Source organism: Pholcus phalangioides, unplaced genomic scaffold (genome assembly GCF_987345545.1).
Source record: "Pholcus phalangioides strain wild (caught in Gottingen) unplaced genomic scaffold, Ppha-v1.0 ptg000007l_1, whole genome shotgun sequence".
NCBI classification, from domain to species: Eukaryota; Metazoa; Arthropoda; class Arachnida; order Araneae; family Pholcidae; genus Pholcus; species Pholcus phalangioides.
The window spans coordinates 64,197,976-64,222,152 of NW_028301600.1; the positions used below are offsets into that span (position 1 = coordinate 64,197,976).

The window sequence follows — 24,177 nt, forward strand, 5'->3', positions numbered from 1 at the left end:
CTATGCACAGGAATCGAAGGGCTTTGTCCATACCAAGAGAATCAGCATCCATTTTAATTTCAAGTGTATCCTAATACACATGATCAGACAGCGTATTTTTGTATAGCTATTGGTGTGCTCTTTGAAATGACTTTCCGCAGATATATTACTGACAATACCTATTGCTTCACGATGACGGTAGCTACGGCAGTTTTTCTCACATGCATCAAGTTCATACTTGATTTCCAAAACTTTTTAAATAGCTACATTCGTAAATAATGGATTCTTTATAAAAACTTATCGAATACAACAAAGATAATGTCATGAAAACAAAATTTTATTTCTACTGAAATATTGGCACAAGTGAAGTATAACACACAACATTTGGTGTTCAAATATATAAAATAATATTCTGATGAGAACCGCTAATAGATGTACTAACGCATTACTTTCATTGGAAATAGCCTGGAACGGAATCACTGCGGTATCAATAGCTTGCCATAATAAATGGATGAAATTGCAAAAATGTCGAAAATTTTATCTTTCAACAGTGAGTTAATCAATGAATATATAGCCGCTGTTCTCTTAAAGATCTTTTTCTTCGAAATTCAATCTTCAAATTCGTTTATAGTTCAGTTGTAACTCCATAACAATTTTGATAATTTTTATTTTATTTAAAACAAACTCAATGGAAAACATATTGAAAATTCAATTAAATAGGAAAAGATTCCGCTTCTTTACTTGAAGCTTGTGGCGTTTTCGGCGTGCAAGCAAAGTCAAGAACTTTGAGGACCTCTTTCTTTTCAGTTGGTATGAGTCATCAGTTCTAAATACAAGGTTATAAATGTGTTAAATAATTTCACGCTTTGGAAGCCGTGGAAAATTTACTGGATTTAACGTATCCGGATTTTTTATACACGGGCTTTTTACTGAAAGTTGGATTGTGTCCGGTTTTCTCAAACTGATAGAACATTTGAGCCTTTTCGCATTTCAACTGTGTTTTTTCAACGCATGCTCCAGTTTCCTGATCAAAAGCGGTATCGTTCGCACAGTACACTTTGTAATCCAGCATCTTATGTTTGCTCAAAGGAATGCAAATGTGAAACATCTCGCAGTCGGTTTCGATGTCAGCGTAAACGCCACCCGGAGCTTTGTCATCACAAGAGAAACTTGTCTCTTGGGGCTGTCTTTCCATATCTAGTCCTTCAGCCAAGTAATCGCCGGTGAGGGACATTGGCACGTCTCTCTTGGTTCTTGTACCTCCTTGCTGCTCTGGAGCCTCATCTTCGTAATCATACTCGTACTCGTACTCGTAGTTATAATTTGCTGTACTTGTAGAAACAACTGATCGCACAGTTGGCCTAGGTGGGGTCACTGGTGGTGGTTGTGTGGTTGGGGCCTGAGCTCGTGGTGCAGTAACTGGTGGACGGAACCCAGCAAGTCCCGGTCTCACAACTGGTTGCCTTGGAGGTATAGCAGCTGGCTGATTACGAGGAGTAGGAACTGGTGGACGTGGAGCTGGTGTTGTCGAAGATGGCCGTGATTGAGGTCCGCGGAACTGGTTAGCACCGGATCGGAATCGTGAACCGCGTGTTGGCTGTGCGGGTTCTTCTGGCTCGGGTGGTGGAACAGTATTTCTTGATGCAGGTTGAGCTTGAGATCTAGCCGGCGCAGATTGCCTAGGAGCTTGTTGTCTTGGAGGAGGTGGTGGAGGTTGAGGTCTAGCTGCTGGTGGCACATAGTTATCGTAATCTGCATCAGCTTCAGCATCACGTCGTCTGCTGTTGAGATTGCCATGCAAAGTATCATAGAATTTCAAAGCTAGATTGCAGTCAACTCTGTCAAATGGAGAACAAACTCTTGTTGCTTGGTTGAAAATAGTTCCGTTTGGGCAAACGAAACTCATAAGGGACATCTTATTATGCATGCCCGGTATGCATACATGATAAACTTGACAGCCGGTCTCTGTGTCTGCGTAATATTCACCAACTTTCTTGTCAATACAACTGAAGCTAGTTTTTGGTATCTGATGCACATTTATGTTAGGAGCTTGTCTTTTAGATCTCTAGATTCGAAAAAAGAAAGTAAGAAATTATATGTATTTTCATTTTAAAAAATACGTAATGTCGAGCATGAGCACAATACTTCATAAATCACCGTAATTTTTATTAAAATTTATTTTCTATCTTACTTTTTATGGGCAAATTTTTTTTTTTTTTTTTTGATTCTTTGAAGCTAATCAAATCATGATTTCAAGTATTCTGTTTATTTGATAAAGAAAGGAACAACAAAAACTGCCACAGTAATATACATATATATGCGGTGTTTTAGTTACAAACTGCAAGATCATTAATGTTTAAGAGAATTACAGAAATTTTTGTGCGGTGTGTTGCTTTGTCTTCATCAAATTTGAGAAAAAAATTTGGAACAAAACGATCCCACTGAACAAAATGGAATTTAAGTTCATACAGATAAGGAAAAAGTCGAACAATAAACAAAAGGAAACATAGTTTTAAAACTATAGATAAGAACTTTGTTGTTCAAGACATATCAATAAAATCTATTATTCATTTTCTTTTAATTATGCAATTTTCATCACTTTTGAAAATAGAGATTGAAATGATTTAAAATAATTGTTCTCTCTAATACACAGCAGTCAATCTGAGTTTAAGACCTCTCCGCAATTGCGGCAGCTTCATTCACTAGGTTACAAAGTTAATTAAAACAGAATCGTGACGTCTGGAAATCAAATCGAATCTCTCATGCGAATCAAATCAACCCATTATTGCTTAGACCTTTCAGTCGAATAATCATTAGTTGAGCTGATGAAAAGTTTTTCAATGCCATCTCAAGGAATTCCTTGAGAACAACTCGCTTCTTTCGCCATAGTCATTCGGGTTAAGTGTTTGTTGTATTCATCGACGAGGTCAGGGCAGTTTATGGAGACTTCGGTGCCTTCAGACAAAATACGAGCACCACCCTTCTCCTCCTGAACGATTCGGCGAGTTCCGTAACACGTATAGAAATAGCGCTGAATTCAATGGAGCTGAATTCAATTACTAGTTATTTATTGTTTTTATGCAAAATAAATATGATTGATCTTCCGTTCAATTCTCAGAACGAAATGATGAATCGAAAATAGAACGGAAGGACAAGATGGAGGACATCTGGGTTGGTGTGAATTTTCTAAATTGGTACCTGCAGTGTAGATAACAGACTCTAAGGATGAATGGTGAGCTTTGGTGAAAAGAAATTTATAGTGGTGTACCACAAGAAAGTATTCTTCGGCTAATATTGTTCTCCATTTTTATTGATGAAATGGATCAAGGAATAGTCAGTAAATTCGTTGATGATATGAAATTAATGACGTTTGCTTATAGTACTGAGGGAAAGCTAAATTACAGAACGATCTCGGAGAAGTGGTCGTATAGCTGAGATATACGATATAATGTGGAAAAGTGATTTATAGCTCATTTCGGCCATCATAACTGACATTATACGTATGAGTTCGGTATTTATGACATCCACATTGTGTGATTGATTTTTTGATCTGTTTATTTTAATAAATAATCCGCTGAAACTCCAATGGGATACAGTTATACAGATGGTACTGTCAGAGAGATGCCAAATTCACTGAGACTGTTATTCTGAGGTTCACAAAGTTCAGGGGATTAAGATATGTATTATGATTAAATTTATACTCGTCATCCCTGGAACAACAAAGAAGCAGGGAATATATGATAGAATTGTTATTTTTTTGGGATGTGAGGAGAGCGTTGAACACTGAAATAGACGTCTTAAAACCCAAAACTTCACATTTTCAGACTAGGGAACATCACAATCGTATGTTAAAGATAAGGTTTAGTTACGATGCCGCGTGGAAATTATTTCTTACAGTATGGTAGATGCATAAAAGTTAAATGACTTCAGGCGCGTGATTCTACACGCTCGGAGGGAACATTGATAAGGGAACCTCTCCTGCCTCAAGAAGTTCGAAGATTTTCTAGTATGAGTGTGAATATTATTTTTCATTTGATTTTATTATTTATTTTTTTAGGGAGTTGTTTCCAATTTTGGCCACCTCATACTTGCTTGTTGGGGGCAGTTTCGTATTTTATTTTATCGTTTATTCTTCACAGTGGCTAGCACATCGAAAGTTCTGAAATTCTAAATACATTCGAAGTTTACATTCACATTCACCAATACATGACACAGCGAAAATGCAAACTACTGGTGAACCCCGTTGATCCTAGAAGAATATATCCAATTAGGCCAATTATCCACAAATAACGTGTAAACCTCAGATAAGTCATTCATATTGCAAGGTGATGTACAGTTATTAAAACAAAAAAAAAAATGACTTTTTATATGGACACCCTGTGCTCAAAAACCACATTAGAAAAACCCTGTCTCTCCTGAGGCCAAGAAAAAATATTTTACGTTTTTTTCGATCGATATTTTAATTCAAAAATCGGTAAAAGTTGGGAAAGAACAGCATAAACTGAGGGGCTTATTTCCTTCGTTTATGCTGTTCTTTCCCAACTTTTCCCAGTTTTTGAGTTCAAATATCGATTGAATATTGCACTTAGATACGTAAAATACTTTTTCTTGGCCTCAGGAGAGACAGGGCAACGACTTTCTAATTGGGTTTTTGAGCACAGGGTGTCCATATAAAAAGTCAATTTTTTGTTTTAATACAACGGCGGTGTATTTTTTTGTTTTAATAATAATAATACGGTAATTATGTAAGGTGTTATATAGTTTAATAACTATACAACACCTTGCAATATGAATGACTTATCTGAGGTTTACACGTTATTTGGATTCTTTTCCAAATTGGAAGCATCCCTCTAGGATCAACGGTTAGCCAGTAGTTTGAGGTGCTTGCTGTTAGCTATGCACCCGGCATACCACTGCAAGTTAATGTCTCTGTAAAGTGGTTATTGGTTTAGAAACAACTCTTCTAAAAAATATTATAGCTAAATATAAGGGCTCAAAACAGCTAGATTAATGAATTATTTGCAATCATTTAATTATTTAAATTTAAAAAACACGGTTTTTTTCCACGTATGAATTATTTCCAAATTCCGTAGAAAAATCTGGTTTAAAGTAAAACTTCATTATAACGGACCCCACTACAGTGGACAGGTAAAACAATTGTAAAATTTTTATCTGATGAATTTAAAACTCGTTTAAAGTATCAAACAATTGTATCAAACATCAAGCGATTAAACATCGACCGTTGTTTTGTTGTGCGTAAATATGGATGGGCTGCATTACAATATCGCTCGTCAGCTAAAGATTAATACAAAAATATATACGTACACATTTTTTTCAATTTAACCTGTTTTGAAAGCTGTATGCTTTCACGGCTAACTACTACTTGCTTTCATTGATGTACACACTGTAGCATTACACCCCCCTATAAGAATTATTAGTAATAAGCCAGACTTTCATTATAACGGACAACTTTCAGTCTCTATCAGTTCGTTATAACGAGGTTCTACTCTACTTCATTTAATCTCTTCCTTCTTTTGTGCAAGATGATGTTTCAAAATCGTTAATGCTTTCATCGTAAAACAAACTAGTCAAGCAAAAATAAAGTATTTAGGGCATTCCTCAGAAAGTCATGAAAATTCGGAACTATGCACACAAACCATTATGTAGTTATGTTTCGAATAATTTTGCAAAATAAAACCATTTATTTCTAATTAGCATAGAACCGTTGACAAATGCAATTAACTTTTTTTTTTTTAATTGTGATACTAAATACAAAAATTTAAACTGTTATTTACAATATGATACTCTGCCTTCATTATGTCATTAGCATGTAAAAAAGGAGGATATAACTGATTTTTCTAAGTAGGTTCGTTTCAGCTTTCACGGATAATAAGACTAGCAAACAAAAAGTTTTGAGCATGAAACTACTTTGTTAAATTTAAAATTGTTTTCAAAGCTGTAAATTCAAAAATAAAAATGTTTGTCTGCTTCGTCAATTTTTTTACCACGTCAATTATATTAATTTTTCTTTTGTATAGGCACTTTGAAAGTAGAAATGCGTAAAGTATATGATCCCGAGTAACGAACAATTTTTTTTTTCATTCCAGTTTCAAACGAAATTTTTGATCTATCAAAGAAAAACCAAGTTTCATTTACTTTTTTTTTTTTTCAATCTTTCTTTTTTTTAATGACCTTATTATTTGAAAAGGATGCAACTGAGATGTAACGAGTCCAAGACATTAGAATAGTTTAACTTTTTATACGCAAAGTAAATGAACTACTTCTCTAAAGACCGTTGTTGGTTCATCGAGTGATTATGTCGGGCAGTGGATCATGACATTACATGTAAGGACTCGACATTGATTGAACCAGTTGGTTAATTTACTGTGCATTAAAAAAAAACGGGACGTCAGACCTTGGTGATATCTTTAGAACAAGAAAGTGTTTTTATTTGTTTTAAATCAATCACTCGTTTGACTTCAGAACTTTTCCTTCGGCATTCTTTCTTTTCATTATGAACGCTTCAAGCTAAAGTAAATAAGGCACTTGTATACGGGCAGATGGGAAAACGGTAGGGGTTTCATTCAAATTTTTTATCTCATTCCCTATTCAGCTAATAAATACAATATACTTTCCCTGAATAGGTTTAGACACATGTTGAAAATTTGCCTATCTTTTACGCTCGATTTCTCATTGATATTTTTATTAATCTTTTTTCACTGTATACTCTTCTTTTTATTTACATAATTGGTTTATTTGCGGCTTAAACGGTCTTTAATATGACCTTATCTGCAGATAATCTTTGATTGACGAAAACTTGAAAACATGTGCATAATCTCTATCGATTTCAAGTTGACCGCGTGTGAATTTTTGCCTTGAACGGATTTCATCGTCGAATATAGAAATAAATTTAATACTTACGTTGGATTTTGCATCAGCCTGTTCAGAAGACACGTTTGAAACAAATAAGAGGAAACCTGAAAATACATATGATTTGATCGTTTAAAATCCAGTTTACGTTCAAAAAAAAAACTACTTATAATAAAATTCAGTAAAGTTCACGTAAATTGAAAAAAAATATCTAAATTAAAATTCAAATTTATAAATAAATAAATGGACTAAAAAAATGTGAAATATATCCTAGCAAAAATCGTTGGTGAAGAGGGAACAATATTTAATATAAAAAAAAATATTTTTTTAAATTAAATATTGTGCATTTCGAGGAACAATTCGAAAATGTTTGAAGTTTCAAATACCAGTAACACTTTTGTTCAAGATTATAGAGTTACAAAACTAGAGATTATTCCCTTAATAATCGAAGAGTATCAACACTTTGTCTTGATACATGGAAAAGCTAAGTTATTAAATGTTATCAAAGCCAAATTAAATATAAGAATAAGTAACTCCTGACGTGTTTCAGCACCAACTGGGTACCATTGAGAAAGGTGAAAAAAAAGAGATGAACAAATAAGCAGTTCAGGTGACCGTTGAGAACCCCGAACGAAACGATGAGTCTCCCGTCAAAAAAAAATTGTTTGGGTTCTGAACGGTTAACTTGTTTGCTCATCTTTTTTTCGTTCATCTTTGGCAACGGTACCCAGTTGGTGCCGGAACGTGTCAGCTGTTACTTATCCTTATATTTATTTGTCTTTAATAGCGTTGTACATAAATTTTCATACATTCGCTTAACTGATATACATTTTTTTGCATTGTACTAAAGATAATTTTAAGCTGATTTTTTCTGTGTAAGAAGTAAGCAAAAAACACCCTTTTTGAAGCAGGGATGACAAATACGGATGAGTGTTGAAAAGAGAGACATTTATAACTTCACACACATTAAATAACAAAACAAAGGATAGAGTATAAATCAGTTGCGGTTTTGTTACATTACCATTTGAATAACGACACCCCGCGATTCTTTTGAAATACTGACAGATGATGAAAGTGAAATATTCTTCAGACAAATGTTACTAACCCAACCACCGCCCACGCAATATACTGCCCTTTTGTTCCCAAACTGGTAAAACTCCTTTACTTCCTTCGTCGTTTTAATCTGTTGTTCACGCAAGGAAATGCCATCAAACCACGACTAAACAATACTTGAAAGAATGGGACATATTTTTAGTTGAACTCTAAACAATACTCTCCATTTTTTTGGGTATGATGCCTTATGCAAATAAATGACACTTTTATTTCTCGTAAATTTTTCACTGTTGTTGATACCAATACAGTTTTCCTCAGAAGGATTATGTGATGTCATCACATGAACTCTCCCCATTAGTCACACCTTATACTGGCCACTTCGCAAAGGCGCTAGACTTCGGAATTGAACCGTAACACATACATAACAATGAGTGGCAATGTGTTTACTTTCTTTCTTTCATATCGAGACCGCACAACCCTGATCTATCGATACGGGTAGTTTACTACAGAATGAGTTTTGCCGGAAGTGTACATGTGTACCTAACAGTCTGAGTGCATATCTAGTGTTGTGCGTGAGTTTTTAGTGCGGCCATGTATTTTTCAAACTATGAGTGAAGTGTAATGATTGAATATTTGTACCGTTATATAGGCCTGCTGTTCTCTGTGGCGAGGCAATGTGCTAACTCTCACGCAAAGATCGTATGCGAACGATCCGACTCACGTAAAAAGTAGACTTGTGTCGTTGGGATTTTTCCTTAAACATGGTGGTAAACTATTGGAGTCGCATGCCATCTAGGGTGATCGATTGCCGATAAATAAATCCGAAACAAAATACGATAATCCTCAGGCACGTAAGGGACAACATTGGGGGAGAAACTTAGGAGAATATGGAAATAAGTAAGAAATCAAGAGAATAATCCTTTTTATACAGCCGCCTAGCTATTTCAATGGCTCGTTGTCACTGCGGAATATTGCATTGTATTGAAACAACTCCGGAAAGTGTTTTATTGTTCCTTATTATGCTTATACTTGTTTTTCTGAGTGTTACTATACTGCAGAGAGAGGACAGGACAAATCACAAAAAAAATCTAGGCACCAAGAAAAAATTTTTAGGTTCCAAAACATTTTTTAACCGAAGAAAAAGGTCTAAAATAATGCTCTTTTTGACTTTTTAGAGCATACCCTCTTTCATGTTAGCAGATATGCTGTTATAAATTCCAAACATTTTGTGCTGTTCTCAGCCTGAAATTTAGTAACTGCATAAAGAAAATTTTAGGCTCCAATACAAATTTTTTAGTTGCCATGGCGACCTGTCGCCTCGGATTCGCCCGGTCCTGCTATACTGGTATATGAAAACTGAAGACTGACATGGTTTCTAATATTGTTAAAACTACAAAACATCAATTTGTTTTGTTGGTAGAAAACACGTGGATTTTTTCCATTTTCACTTTTATGTTTTTGAATCTAGACTAGACATCACGAGCAGTTTTAATTAATACAGTGTCGTCCGAGACGATTGTGTCACCACCTCGATGCAATTCCTGTACCATGAAATGAAGTTGAATGATTCTATATATTTCTGGGCCGTTACTTTAGCTTCTAGAACATCTAGTGGCTCTGACGATTGGCATGATATGGTAACTCAAATCATGCAGGAATACCCGCCATGTTCTACAGTGCCTGGCAATCGATAAATAATATCCATAACCGCACAGCATTTGTGATTGAAATTATTTTGTGGTTTTTTCCTGACGAAGCTCCTTTCAACCTATTCAAATGAGAAACTTCTTCTGTATGATTTTCTTACTTCTTGTTGTAAGCGATAGAGAAAATTGGACTGGTCTTGGAGATTTTCGCGCTAGTGTTGAAAAAAAAACGATTTCTCCAAAAAAAAAAATCAATTGGCTGAAAACATTAACGAATTTCATCAAAATACATTTTTTTGTGTTATGCATGTTATTTGTTTTAAAACACTATCATATTTTCAATGACATTGAATCCTTATAATTCGATCATTTTCGTACATTCCATTAGAAGAGTGAGCTTATTTGATCATTATTTACTCACGGTAAATTATTATGTTACGGTAAAAATGATAAATCAGTCGGTAATTATGCATAATCACCGGTGATCTATCACATTCACCGTAACATATAAGCAAAACTATCTCTAATGGCAACGTAGTCTGAAAAGAATAAGTTAAATGTGATCAACATCACAAACATCATGATATTGTTATGTTGTTTTCCCATTTAGTATCTGCGTTTTGCTAATTAGTCTCATTCGAAGCCTTTTTAATCCTTTATCTACCCATTAAAAAAAGCAGAATGAAAAGGAAATGACAAATATAATATAATAAAAATATATAATACATTAAAAAAGTATTAACGATAAAAATAATTTTATAAAATACTGTTTTTCAACAGTTAGTACATAACAAATTACTGTATCTAACCTGCTACTTTAAAGTACCGTCGGTAGATGAAGGATTAAATATCAAAGTCCAGGATATCAAAGATATCAATATTTAAGTGGAACATGAATCATTTATAGATGGGTCTCTCTTTTATCCTACCAAATAGAGATTGGATTCAATAGCTCTGGAATGTTTTGATCAAAGAGTTAAGAATTGTTTTTAGGTGTGGGAAGAATTTTCTCACTGCACTTGTTATCTTTTGCTCTACTCGACATATTCCTTGACATACAAATAATATCAATGTAATACACATTATAACGTCAAAGTAACTTCAAGTCCAAGAAAGCCACATTTCATTTCCCATCAGCCGTGGCCGATACGGTTCTTTGGACAGGTTTTCAAGCTTGACGCAGTAGCAGGGTGTCCGCTTTCATTTGTTCGGAATGCGAATTGGATTATGTGTCATTAGAAAACATATCAGGAATCTTACGTGACAATTTTTTTTATTAAATCATGTGTATCTCACATATATTTCCACATAATTCAGAAATACGAGAAATTGTTCTGAAAAAAAAAAACCTACCACGTGGTACAGAATGACCGGGTCAACAAAATCGGTAAAAAAAATGAAATCGTGTTGTTTGCTTGTGATGAGAATAGTTTTTCTATTCAGGCACTATAGACAGCTGATATATATTTCATTATACTTTGTTTCCCCAATTGTTAACGATTGTTTAAGCTCTATTTATAACTTATATATTACGAACTTATTTAAAATTTTCACTTTGTGCATTCGTGCTCTTGGGTCGCAATACTAAATTAGTCCTGATGAAATTATACTTCGTCACAATTTTTACACGCGTTCATATGCTCTGTTGCGAACTATGACAATATAGGGTGATTCAGAAAATATGGGAAAAACTTTAAGAGGTGATAGTACACACCAATACAAACAATTGCCATCAAAGAATGCATGGTCTAACATGAAACGCAAACGCGCTAAAGCGTTTCGAAACGGCCGCTCCACAAACGTTAAAATGGTATTCCTGTTGAAATTTATCGGGAGAAAAAAAACACCATGCATGCAAATGAAACCTGGGAAGAAGAAGAAGAAACCGTATGCAAATCTGCGTCACAGTGAATAAAATACACGGATGCCAGCCCTGTGAAGTTATTCCAGCGTGCAACCGTTCTAACAGTTGTAACGTACGGGATAATGGCGCACTTTAGTAATACTAAAAAAGCAGACACGCATTTCATTTACGGAGCTTAATCAGCTTCCCCAGGTTAAATTTGCATGCATGATGTTCTTTTTCTTCCGATAAATTTCACCCTGTATTTATCAATCAGTATTGCTTGGAATCACTTGGTATGAAAATAAATGAGAGTAACCTGTCAATAATGGATATTACAATTGCATATTTCAAAATCAGGATAAAGACGTTGAAAATAGTAACTAACTTACCTCTCTTAGTACATATTTAAGTACAATTCTTTTCACCAAACGCAAAAAAAAGATAATTTCAGCTTACTTGTTCACATTGAAATCCTGGATTACTGACCAATATACATGGATATATACATATATCGTTGTGTAAATGTACACGAAATTTGAAATCCGTGTATTATTCTGCTATCAAGTTATATTCTGTCATAAAATAATGCGAACGATAAAAAAATATCTACCAAATGTGTTGTAAAAGATATTGAAAAAATTCGCGCGACCGTTAAGTAATGGCACTATATAGGATAAGGAAATATTCTATTTCTTTTTTTTAAGGTTATTTTTTCATGTATATCGGCAAAACGTTTTCCGTCATAGGCCATAGAAATTGGTGCATCATTCATTAGCATAATCTCGAATGTCTTGGAAATAACAGGACCCGCAAGGGCAGCTACTTGAAACTTGCTTGACTTGTGCAATCGAACCAGGCGATAGGTTCAATAGGTATGACCTGTTTTCTTCCCTTTCAGGTATCACGAATCCTCCAGCACATGTCAAAACTTTTGCGAAATGAATTTGTCAGAAAAAACGTAGAAATCGAAAGTTGAAGGTTTCACCGTCCCGAATATAATTCATCAGTCATTAGCATCGAATTACGTTATGAATAGGATTCACAATTCACTTACCTATGAATAACGTCGCTGACGTGACTTGAATCATAATTGATTCTGAAGTTTCACTGTCTTCTTGTCAAAATGTGAATTCTTTCGCTACCTGCAGGTGATTCGAAAACACAAATAAGAGAAAAGTCATTAGAAACGTGATTATAAAGGAATTAAAACAAAAATAACAAAATTAATGCATTGAGAATTCAGTAATTAACCAGTTTTCACATGCTTTTCAGAATTTTTTTTTCTGGTTTTTGTTTTTGGAATCCTATAATTTCTCAACCAGAATAACGAACTCGTGGCCAACAAAATGACAATATCAGTACTAATTCACTTTAACATTTCAAGTACTTTAGAATGATGTATCGGAAAGTCCAAGGTTTTCTTCATAATATATGTAAATGTTATGAAGAATATAAGAAGAGGCATTATTTATTATCGTGCATATAAATATTTAATGAACTATAGTACTATGAATCGAAGAATAAAAATTCGATGCCATCACTTTTGAAATTTGATGCTTTTATCCGCATGATTTTTAAATGTTCAAAGCTTAAAATTATTTAGAGAGATATAGATGGCTTTTTTCTCAGCCAGAGATATCAAGGAAACAGTTATTTTCCGGATATTATGCTGAGGTGAGCTCGGAAAGAAAAGTCATCACGTCTCCGCCGGGACTCGAACCCAGGCCCTCTTGCAGCACGCTTGCCCGGTTTGCAAGAGGGCCTGGGTTCGAGTCCCGGCGGAGACGTGATAACTTTTCTTTCCGAGCTCACCTCAGCATAATATCCGGAAAATAACTGTTTCCTTGTTAAAATTATTTGTTAAAATATGCATCATGTCCCGCAGATTTGGTTAAAACGGCAACAATGAGCTAGTGTGTCGAAGACGAAATTGATGCATTAAAAATATACTTACCTACGAATTATGCTGAATGATGAAAGCGAATATAAAGTTTCAAAAAATGAGGAAAAAGAAAACTTCGAGTGGGGTTTTATTTAAATGTAGGACTTGAATGCGTGTGTATTTAGTTATTTTGGCTTCACGATTTAAATCAATTCGTGAGCCTCCGGGTGGTACCACCAAATGCATGTAAATCATTTTTACGTCGGATCTAATTTAAAAACTTCTCACGTTGAGTGAACTTCTTTGACACGAATAGCCTTCAGCCAAATTCAAATTAAACTGAAAACTGAGTAACTATGCTCTATAACTAGTATATGCGAGAACTCCATATACAATATTTTCCCCATTTCTTCCGATAAAATTAATCACTATACCCTTTTGGATGATATACAATGCAAATTGTGTCATATCCAACTATCAATTTCATGAATATTTTTTGGATTGATTCTTTCAAGAGATATCTTTGATATCAAAGTAGGAATCGCGAAGGAAAATAAAAATTATGTTTTGAAACTACTTTTGTTGATTTCTTCAAAAAAATACTTAAATAAAAGATAAGATCCAAGGATATTAATACGATTGCAGTAGCTAAAATAGTTGGGTTTATAACTAAAGCAATCATAATGGTGAGATCTCGGTCACGGTTAAGTAAGGATTTACCAAGGACGACTTTATGAAACTGCTCCACCTTAGAATAAGGCGTAGCCATCCTTAATTACATCAACCTCAAACATCTTGTGATTTTTAGAGGTTGGGAAACTCCGAATTCAAATATAAAATACTATTATCAGATAGTCAAGTTACTTGATAATTGTTAAACAAACTGATCAATAAGCTTTACTTAATTTAAATAAACCATTTTGTTCCGAACTGTACCTCGTTTTTCGTTTTTTTTCTCAGTGCAAACTAATATAACTACGTACACATTTTCAAGGTATGTTAAACCATCGATGTTCTCATATACAGTGATTGGAGATGCTATTTTCATAGTATGAAATGTTATTTTTAAAATATATGTAAGGGTGAAAAGTCACATCTTTATACATTCCTTATCTTTTGACCCGTTGTTGCTAGAAATATACTTTTAGTTAGAAAAAGTATCCAAATAACGTACCCATTATAGGTATGGCGTTTCTTTTACTAGCAACCGTTATATGTACGGCTTTTTCTATTTTTTCATACGATCTCTCTCTCTCTCCTCCAACTCCCAATTGTTGGTTGAAAGCTGTTGCTCTGTCTCTTCTGGGCCCAACAAAAAAGCTTTCCGTGTTTCTAAATGTAATATTTGCTGAGATATTTCTGATCTCAGCGAATATTGCTCAAAGTAAAGGGGAAATCTCACAATGCAGTGTATTTGAGCTCAAAATTACTGAAAATGAGGGAAAGCACAACAAAAAAATCGAAAAAAATCGAAAGATTCTTTTGCAGGTGTAGTTTACTAAAACTTTCGAAGATGTCCCCTTAACTTTCAATCAACAATATTTCAGCAAATATTGCACTTAGAAACGTTAAAGTTTTTTATTCGGTTCAGAAGAGACAGGGCAACAATTTTTTAACTGGAAATTATAGGACGAAGGACCGTATAAAAAATTAAATTTTGTATCTCAATATATAAATAATCCTAGTAGAAGAAATTGCATATCTGAAATGGGCATGTTATCTGAATCCTTTTTCTAATTGAAAGTATTTTTCTACCAGATTCAAAAGATAAAGAGTGTATAAGGATATGACTTTACACTCTGTATATATTCTCTACACGCTGAAAAATTTGATATCCGATAAAAAGAAAGAGGACTGAGCATGATTAGAAGTAATCCCATGATCGACTAAAATAAAGGCGTTTCTAATCTTTCAACTCGTGTTTGATTCCTTATTGACATTTCACTGTTTCAGTCCCTAGAGTGATAACAAAAAACTTATCATTCAATATTTGATGGATACTAACTCTGCCTTTAGTTGGTATTGGCGTGATGAATTATACGTACTGGCCCTCATTCAGAAGTTCATTCAGCAATTGGAAAATAAGAATAAAGACATAAACAAAGCGGAGAATATTGCTTTGATGTTATCTTGTCATTCACAAAAGCACCTTTGTGGAAAAAATTATTGTTCGTAAACCTCTCAGAATCCTTTGAAACAGAAAACGTTGTTTCCTTTACATCTAACCTATATACTGTATTATACATTTCTCAATCACTGATAACATTAAATAAAATGCTGAGCTACTGCAAAGAGATCTATTGATGGGTAGTTACGAAAAACAACTTTATATTTATACAAATAGTTTCAAAATCTTAACGTGAGGGGTCATATGAAAATGGAGAGACGTTACCCGAGCAACATAATTTTTGGTGGTGCGTCCCTCATATAGGTTATATCAGATCCTTGGAAAAATAAACATGTAATTTAATAATTAATAATTATTAATTATTCATATATTAATAATTCATATATTTTTCGTTATAATGGAATTAATTCGCTAATTTATAATTAATGAATACTTTCTTTTTTAACGTGATCGTCACGTGTTCCTAAGAGATCATCACGATGTTTCCAGGGAGTTTGTTAGTGTTAGTAGACATTCATACTTGAATCGGGATTCAAACCCAGACCTGCACAGTCAGAGGCTTGCTCCCTAACCACTCGACTGTCAGGTGGCGTCATAATCAATTTCATTTATTTTTTCATCTATGCTGGGAACTAAAAGGAACGAAAACATTTCACTATAACGAGTAAAGGCCCCACTCGCTCACAATTAATTGAAATAATCGGCCATAATTTCACTGATCTGAATAGTCAGGCCATAGAGATGTTGAAATACATGTTCTAATTAGCATTATGCTCTATTATACTTTGCATTTACCACTTTTCATGGACAACGTCAGGTAATTTTTGCTGGTTCGATATACCGTTAATTCTCTGAATAAATAATAAATAATATCATTGAAACTGAAAGCACAACATTCACTTAAGTGATTTATCTAATAAACTACACTGACTGATTTACTGTATTCATGCAAAATACAGTAAAACTGCATAATTTAATTTGTTTATTCCACTGCGAAACCGTAGCAGTTTTTCACATGTAGTTTTCTTTTGCAAACACTACTTCTACATATTCCATGATACTATAAAATTCTAAGGAAAAGATAGGAAAATTTAGTATCTACTTAGGTAGTGTTATTATTTCCACATTGTGTTGGAAATATTAGAATTAGGCAAAGCGATTTATACACTAAAACGAAATCCACTCTTTATTTATTTCGCCATTTATGCATGTAAACTCACTAGGGAAACAAAAACTATCCAGTGAACCGGCTTATCTCTCGACTACACATATTAACTCATTCTATTCGTTTGACTATTGTTATATAAAAATTCAGAAACGCAAAAAGTTTTACGCTTATCCGTAATAAATTTACAGACGTTCTGTTGTATTTATTATATTGAGGTTTGTTCACTATGAAACTGAAATTTCCTAATTCATGTGTATGTTACTGCCAAAGACCGAAATCGCCAATTCGCAAGGTGGCCGGCCCCGTCACGAATTGGCCAATTTCGTTAAATGATGACCCGGTCAGCTCGCGAAGTGTCCAGTGGTCTCTGGCCACAGTCCGATAACAAAATACATAATTCGGGATCATTATCAAGTTGGCGTATGTTTTTTCGAGATAATTATGTCTACGTTAGTTATGGCAACCCATCAAACGGCAGTCACGTGCGGTAATCATTTTTTTCTCCAAAATTTGGCAGAAAATCTATATGTTTATGTATAATTATTTTTATAATTTTTTCTCTGAAATTTCATTTTCTTTTCTCTCGTCACGCGGAACTAATGCAATACAGCTGCTATATATATAGACATGTATCGCACGTTAGTGATTAAAAAAATGGATTTGGCTCTTATCAGGCCGTCATACATCAGCACATCGAGCTCTGGCCAGGGAACTCCGGCCACTTCACGAAATTTCCGACCAAAGTTCGAATCGTTTCTGAAATTCGGATTTTGGCCAGAACGCTTGGCCAATTTACGAAGTGGCCGGCTCTATCGCGAATTGTCCACACTTTGGGCTTTGTCAGTAACATATATACGCTTATGCCTAATATGAAATATCACGATTTATTCTGCAAGCTGAAGCTGTTCAAAATTACCCGTCTCTTTAATACCGAAGTATAAAATGATAAAACCAGAAAATAACCATCCAATAACTCGTTATTAAATTGTTATTATGATTAACAAACTCAATTGGTAGTGAGTACTCCATTGTCTGGTATTAAACGTATGCACGTGCGTTTAAAAATAAGAATATTTTGGTATTTTTCTAAAAAAAATGTCTTTTTTGCAACTATATTCAAAATTTACTTTACACTCATTGCAGCGACAAGAAGTATTTAAAAAAAATGGAGATTTATACCATTTAAAACATTTTTGAAGAGTCTCACATAATGTAAAATTCATGAAGATATTATAACCATTGTATATTATAACCATTTGAGAAAGATGCTTCCATCAAATGTTCATGAATGTTCAATCAAGAAGTGGATTGCTGATATTCTAAAACAATATTCTGCTGGCTACGCGAAATGGAATTCAATAGAAATTCATTGACGCTGCATTTCTATAATAGAACTCATGAAAAACAGATAAAATTGGAAGAAAGTCGGTCACAAATCTCCAGAGATTTCAATGTGATTCTCATTCATAAACAATGTTTTAGCTGTTGTACCTTCGGTTTTATTTGACATGAAGTTCATCGAGATTAACATAGTTGACATTGAATGCACGATCCCAGTGACATGGGTCTCATTGGTCATCCACATGCAAGAATAGTCGTGACTTGTTATCATGAAAAGAACAGAAAGATAAAGAAGTATGGAGCACTTTCACTAGAAGTCAAATGATTTTTTTTATCTCAAACCAGGAACTAACTCTTTGGTGCAGTGACCGGTATTCCAACAGTAACCTGGATTTTGCACCATAAATAACTATCTCTGGTTTGCCATTGCTTTTCGAAACCCCACAGTTTCAAATAAATACATCAATCTTCGCAATATGGCGTGTACACAGCTTGATTCAGAATCCTAATTTTTCAATGGAAATTATAGGTTTTTAGCTCTGAGCGCATAAAATTACACATAAAGATATTAATTCCATTTCATGTCTGTAAAAACCTGATGCCGTAAAGCAACATATTTGCCTGAATTCGATGGTACAGCTTCGGAAATTGGTTACATACTACTCGGAAATTGGTTACATACTACTCGGAAATATCATGAGGAGATTGGGATGAGTCAAACACTGTCGACGGTCGTTATAATGACCCCCATCGGTACACGAAAAAAGGGCGTTATATTGGGAGGTCGTTATATCAGAAGGAAAACATATAGCACAGTCATTATATGAAAACATTTGGGACTTCTCCTACAGGTAGGTGTAATGGAATGGTCGCTATAACGTGGGGTCGTTATAACGAGAGCCGACGACTGTATTAATTCCACAATTTGCTTTAGCCGTAAATAAATACGAGTTTCAAGATTGAATGTTTTTAAACTACACTCCAGTTTGTTTAATAAAACTGCTTTTCTACCCTGATATTCAATTAATAATTTTGATATTGAAATATATAACCAAGAAAAGTGTTCTCAAAATCATTGTTAAGTAGTTATTCGGATGAAAATTCTAAATATTCAGAAACAAATAAAATCTAAAGGAGCTATTGAAACATTCAAATATTTGGTTTTATGTTATAAAAAAAATCACAAGATAATTACACCATTAGTTTACTGGTATCAACTATGAGGCCATAAAAATGTTCAAATGTGCTGATAAACATTTATTTATAGTTTTAGCATTTGATTACTTTTCCTGTCAAAGCCGGGTATGTTTGATAGATTCATTATATTTTACGCGTTTTGAACTTAAATAAGAATTCAGCACAAGTTTTTGTTACGAGAAATAAAAGAATCAACATTTATAACACTAAATTATCCGTAACGATAAAAAATATTTGTAATTTATACTACTTTAATTTCATTTTCTTAGATATTGATGTATTTTGCCTACACAACATATCAAAATAAACCAGAATCCTCATAAAATATATAAACAGGATATCTGTTGCTGGTATTTTACTTCAAAGTCATTCACGTGATATTGACGTTGATGATCGTTATTGTCGGATGAGCAACGTCTATCTGACACACATACATCAACTTTGTTACTTTTAACTTCCTTCCAAAATTATTCTTATATTGGAAAATTCATTGTTACCTAAGTTATTCTTAATTTCCTCAAGTAATCGAGAATTATCTGTGATTAGTTTCATGAACAAATATTTATCAATCAATCAATCATTTTTATTTCGCTAATGGGGCCAAACCGACGCGAATGGTTGGCGCAAATACAGAGCATAAGTTGATAGCCTATAGAAAATAAAGAACAGATCAATTTAAAAGGTATAGTAATTTGATTATGTCATTGCATAGAAAGTGCAGGTTTCTGGTTTGATGCTCGGAGAACTTTGTTATATGAGATGAAAATATTTGTCGGTTAATGTTGGGTTTTAAAAAAAAATTTAGATATACGGTACATTGTAAATTAAATAACGGGCATTTATTTCATAAGCACATGGAATAGATCGTATATTTGATTAGACGCATTACTACAATTTGAGCAGTTTTTGTCCGGGTCAAGTATTACATATCCGTTATAGGTGCGCAGGAATTTTCTCCCAGGTCGCATTTGAAAGATAAATCGTTTCCACGAAAACAGAGCATTACAGCAAAGATAGTTTTCCATCGTGACCAAATACTTATCATAGAAGTTCTCTCGTATTCCATCTATTTATGAGTCACAGTGTTTTGGTGAATTTTCAATTTTTATCATCGGTGGCTCTGTATTTATTAAAATTTATGCACCACATCCTTTGTTCATCTAATTAGTAATATAGTCAAACACATGTATGTTCCGGTTTGATTTTCATGTTGGTTTATACTCGAAGACAAAAATAATTTACAAAAAAAAAAATGATCACTCGCATCCATAAAAGAAAAGGGTTATCTCCGCATAAGATTACTTACGCAGTCGTATTCTCGATCTTCTTTCTTCTCGTAGAAACGAATAAATTCTTTGAAAGGGAAAACACAGTCTCACATGCACAGGCGACGCTCAGGTCAACTAGTCATTGAAGGTATTGCGGCGGTCGTCTTCCAGGTTTGGGGGAAAAAAAGAATAACACTCACTAGTCAAGGATCACAACCTTCAGCTAACTAGTGACAGTTGTTGTGAGTAGGAAATTAGAGCATTTGAATGTTTATAAGACGCTTACAAGTAGGTCAGACCCGCCCCACTTTTTTACTCGAACCAATATGAGTGGGTCCGAGGATCAACTTCACTGTATAATGGCAACGCGATTTTACACTCCAACTATTCGCGCCAATATCGCGAATGGTCGTTTTTCCAGGTATGGCGCGAAAATAGAAGCGGGGACCCGTGTCACGTGGTATTCATTTGTGTTTTCGCTTTTTTTTTTTTCGTTCTTGATACAATGCACCACACGCTAAGGTGGAACTTGTCCTTGGTTGATATAAATACAAGGCTGAAGATTCCCGAGTCCTTAATATAAAAATAATTGTTTTATTGTTAGGGGCAAAAGTGTTAAGATTAATCCGATATGGAAACTGATGAGAACAAAATGTTATTGGATCTTGTGACGTTTTGCATACTTAACATATTTCTTCAACAAACGCGAGGGAGGAAACAGTATGTCATTCACGCCTGCCGGCCTTAATTACTCCACAACTACTCGATATGTTGATGTTCGATGGAAAACTGGTTCCGAGCTGTGGTATTCTGCATATAAGAGAAGATTAAGATTGGTCTGTGCGCGACGCGACGATCACCTTTGACTTTCGCCTATCCATATGACCTCGCAACACGGAAATTCAGAAAAGAATATCGAATGAAAAAGGCAAAATATTCGCTTGTTTTTTTATTTCTGGCGAGACAACTATTTGGGATAATGGATAACCGGGTAGAATGAGTTCAATATTTAAACATCAATAAGCACCAATAGATCGATTTAAAGGAAATTTACTTTGGATCAAAATTTCATTTTTTTTAGATAAGTTAACCCCGTTTACCACTTCCTCAGAATTTTCATATTTTTTATATTTTCTCATCATTCATCTTTTTTTTTTTACGTCTTAGCGCTATAAATCTTTGGAAACTACGTATAGTATACAAGTTTACATATTCCTTCGGGCTAATACCATGTGTTTTTTGAAGCGTGGAAAAAATTATCTATTCAATAATATTCAAAATAAATCAGATTCAATTCTACGGCCGACAAAGATGAATCTAAATTTCGCCGTATGAATTTCCCTGTCGTAACAATATTAAAAAATGTATTTTTATTAATTTATATTTTTATGGTTTTTTTCACTTGTTGTTCGTTGCCTGCATTCTTCGTTGTTGTTATTCCCTATTTCATTGTGATATGCATCGATGAATACAATATGACCAGCGAATGAGAAAATAAATCTGGTTCGCAACAGTACGCTAAAAATTGAGTATATAGCAGGCATGGGAATAATTTTTCTCAGCCACCTCGTTGGGCATTTTGCCTGTCGTGGCGTTGTATTTGTATTTGTATAACACGTTTCAGTATAAAGGTTATAGTAGTTAAAAAAACCTCAAAAATACCCTTATGATTAACAAACTCAATTAGTAGTGAATACTCCATTATGTCCTGTATTAAATGTATGCACGTGCGTTTAAATAAGAACATTTTGGTGTTTTTCTAAAAAAAATGTATTTTTTTGCAACTATATTCAAAATTTACTATACACTCATTGCAGCCACAAAAAGTATTTTTAAAAAATGGAGATTTATAATCATTTAAAACATTTTTGAAGAGTCTCACATAATGTAACATTCATGAAGATGTTATAACCATTTGAGAAAGATGCTTCCATCAAATGTTCATGAATGTTCAATCAAGAAGTGGATTGCTGATATTCTAAAACAATATTCTGCTGGCTACGCGAAATGGAATTCAATAAACATTCATTGACGTCGTCTTTCTATAATAGCACTCATGAAAAACAGATAAAATTGAAAGAAAATCGGTCACAAATCTCCAGAGATTTCAATGTGATTCTTATTCATAAACAAAGTTTCAGCTGTTGGTTAACCAATTATTCAAAAACTTGGGTGAAATCATTGATAGTATTCATCTTAACGACAAATATGGCTTCGCCAACACTACAACTTTTTGTTCAAAACTTATATATGATGATTTCCTACATTTAAAAGCAAGTTCCTATATTTTATAAATTATAAAACAAAGTAATATACGACATTAAAAATATGAAATTGTATTCTATTTTCTAGTAGTGATGTGCAACAATTACTTTCCTTGTGAATGAGTAATCTGTTACGCCATGAGCGTGTCGTAGTCTTGATCTTGCGTACGTTTAATTTTGAAATCTCAAATAGTAAAAAGCAGTAACATCCAGGGAGGGCCTTAAGTATTTTGTGGCCCCCTCTGAACAGACGTTTCCCAATACTCCAGTGTCCATAAGTACCCTGATGCCCTCCAGGTTCATATTGGAGCCTGAGAATAACTATAAGGCCTAACTATATAATTTCATGGTCATAAAAAAGTCATTCGGCGATAAATATGAACAATAGGGCCCGCTGCCCAGTGAGAAAGTGTCTGCATGTCCTCGGGCACTTAAAGGTTGACGGCTGTCAGAGCTAGAAAACCGATTATCTATCCAGGACCTGACCTCAACTGGATACTTTTTCCCGGGTAAGCATTCCTCCTTCATGTAATTCGGAATAAGTGGTTTAAAGGAAGAATTTAGCGGCACCTCCTGTTGTCCAGCGCTCAGGACACGAGATGAAGGGAGTAAGAGTCAAAACCCTAGGCCAGATGGTTCAATTTCTGAATGTTAGAGGTTCTCTATCTTGGACTGAATTTTAAGTTATTGCTTTGTTTAGAAGTTGAAGTCGAAATGTAGTATAATCAAAACATTTTTATCTCTCTTTCGTGGGCCTAAAAATTCAGCGGCCAGGCCCTTTGCATCTGCTCAAGTCTGGCCCTGGTAACGTCATATGATGAATAGATATGACTTGATAATCCAAGTGTTGGTTTACATCCTATCAAGATGGGAAATATTTCACGTGGAACATTATACAATTTGGTTATTTTGGAAGTTTTAACGCGTGTAATTATACAGGGTGATTATAATTAAAGTTTCCGTAGTCTGAGTACTTTTCTCAAAAACTGCTTATCCGAATGCAGCCAAATTTATAGAATATCTTAAGAGATCATGGGAAGAGAGATTTATGAAACAAAAAAAATCAATTTTTTTTACCACCGGGTGAAAAAGTGGAGCTTTTTTATTTTATTTTACATTTTCCCATGGTCTATATAGCGTATATACCAAGTTTCAATTGAATATGTCTACCAGAACGGGCGCTACATAGGTCTGAGTAGTTTCAGTATACTGACAATATTCCGACCTATGTAGCGCTCGTTCTGGAGGACATATACCATTGAAACTTCTGAAACTTAGTATATGCTCTGTATATCCATGGGAAAAAGGAAAATTGAATAAAAAAGCTACACTTTTCCACCTGGTGGTCCAAAATTTAAGTTTTTTTATTTCATAAACGTCTCTGCCATGGTCTCATTAATATATCCTAAAAATTTGGCTGTATTCGGCAGTTTTTGAGAAAATCTACTCAGAATATGGGAACTTTAATTACAATCACCCTGTATATGAAATGAGAGGTTTAAAACCATTTCGAAGATAATTCGTTTCTATGATAT

General features: G+C 34.2%; 1 protein-coding gene across 1 annotated transcript; it reads right to left on the reverse strand.

Annotated features, from left to right (window-relative positions):
* Positions 1 to 295: 295 nt before the first annotated feature.
* Positions 296 to 20,757, reverse strand: LOC149085623 (uncharacterized). The gene is made up of 4 exons (XM_089233771.1): positions 20,417 to 20,757; positions 12,449 to 12,536; positions 6,901 to 6,956; positions 296 to 2,044 (listed from the first exon to the last, which is right to left on the reverse strand). Exons 2-4 carry the CDS (start codon positions 12,480 to 12,482, stop codon positions 839 to 841), a joined length of 1,296 nt encoding a protein of 431 aa, XP_089089897.1. The 5' UTR covers positions 12,483 to 12,536; positions 20,417 to 20,757; the 3' UTR covers positions 296 to 838.
* Between the last annotated feature and the right edge of the window lie 3,420 nt (positions 20,758 to 24,177).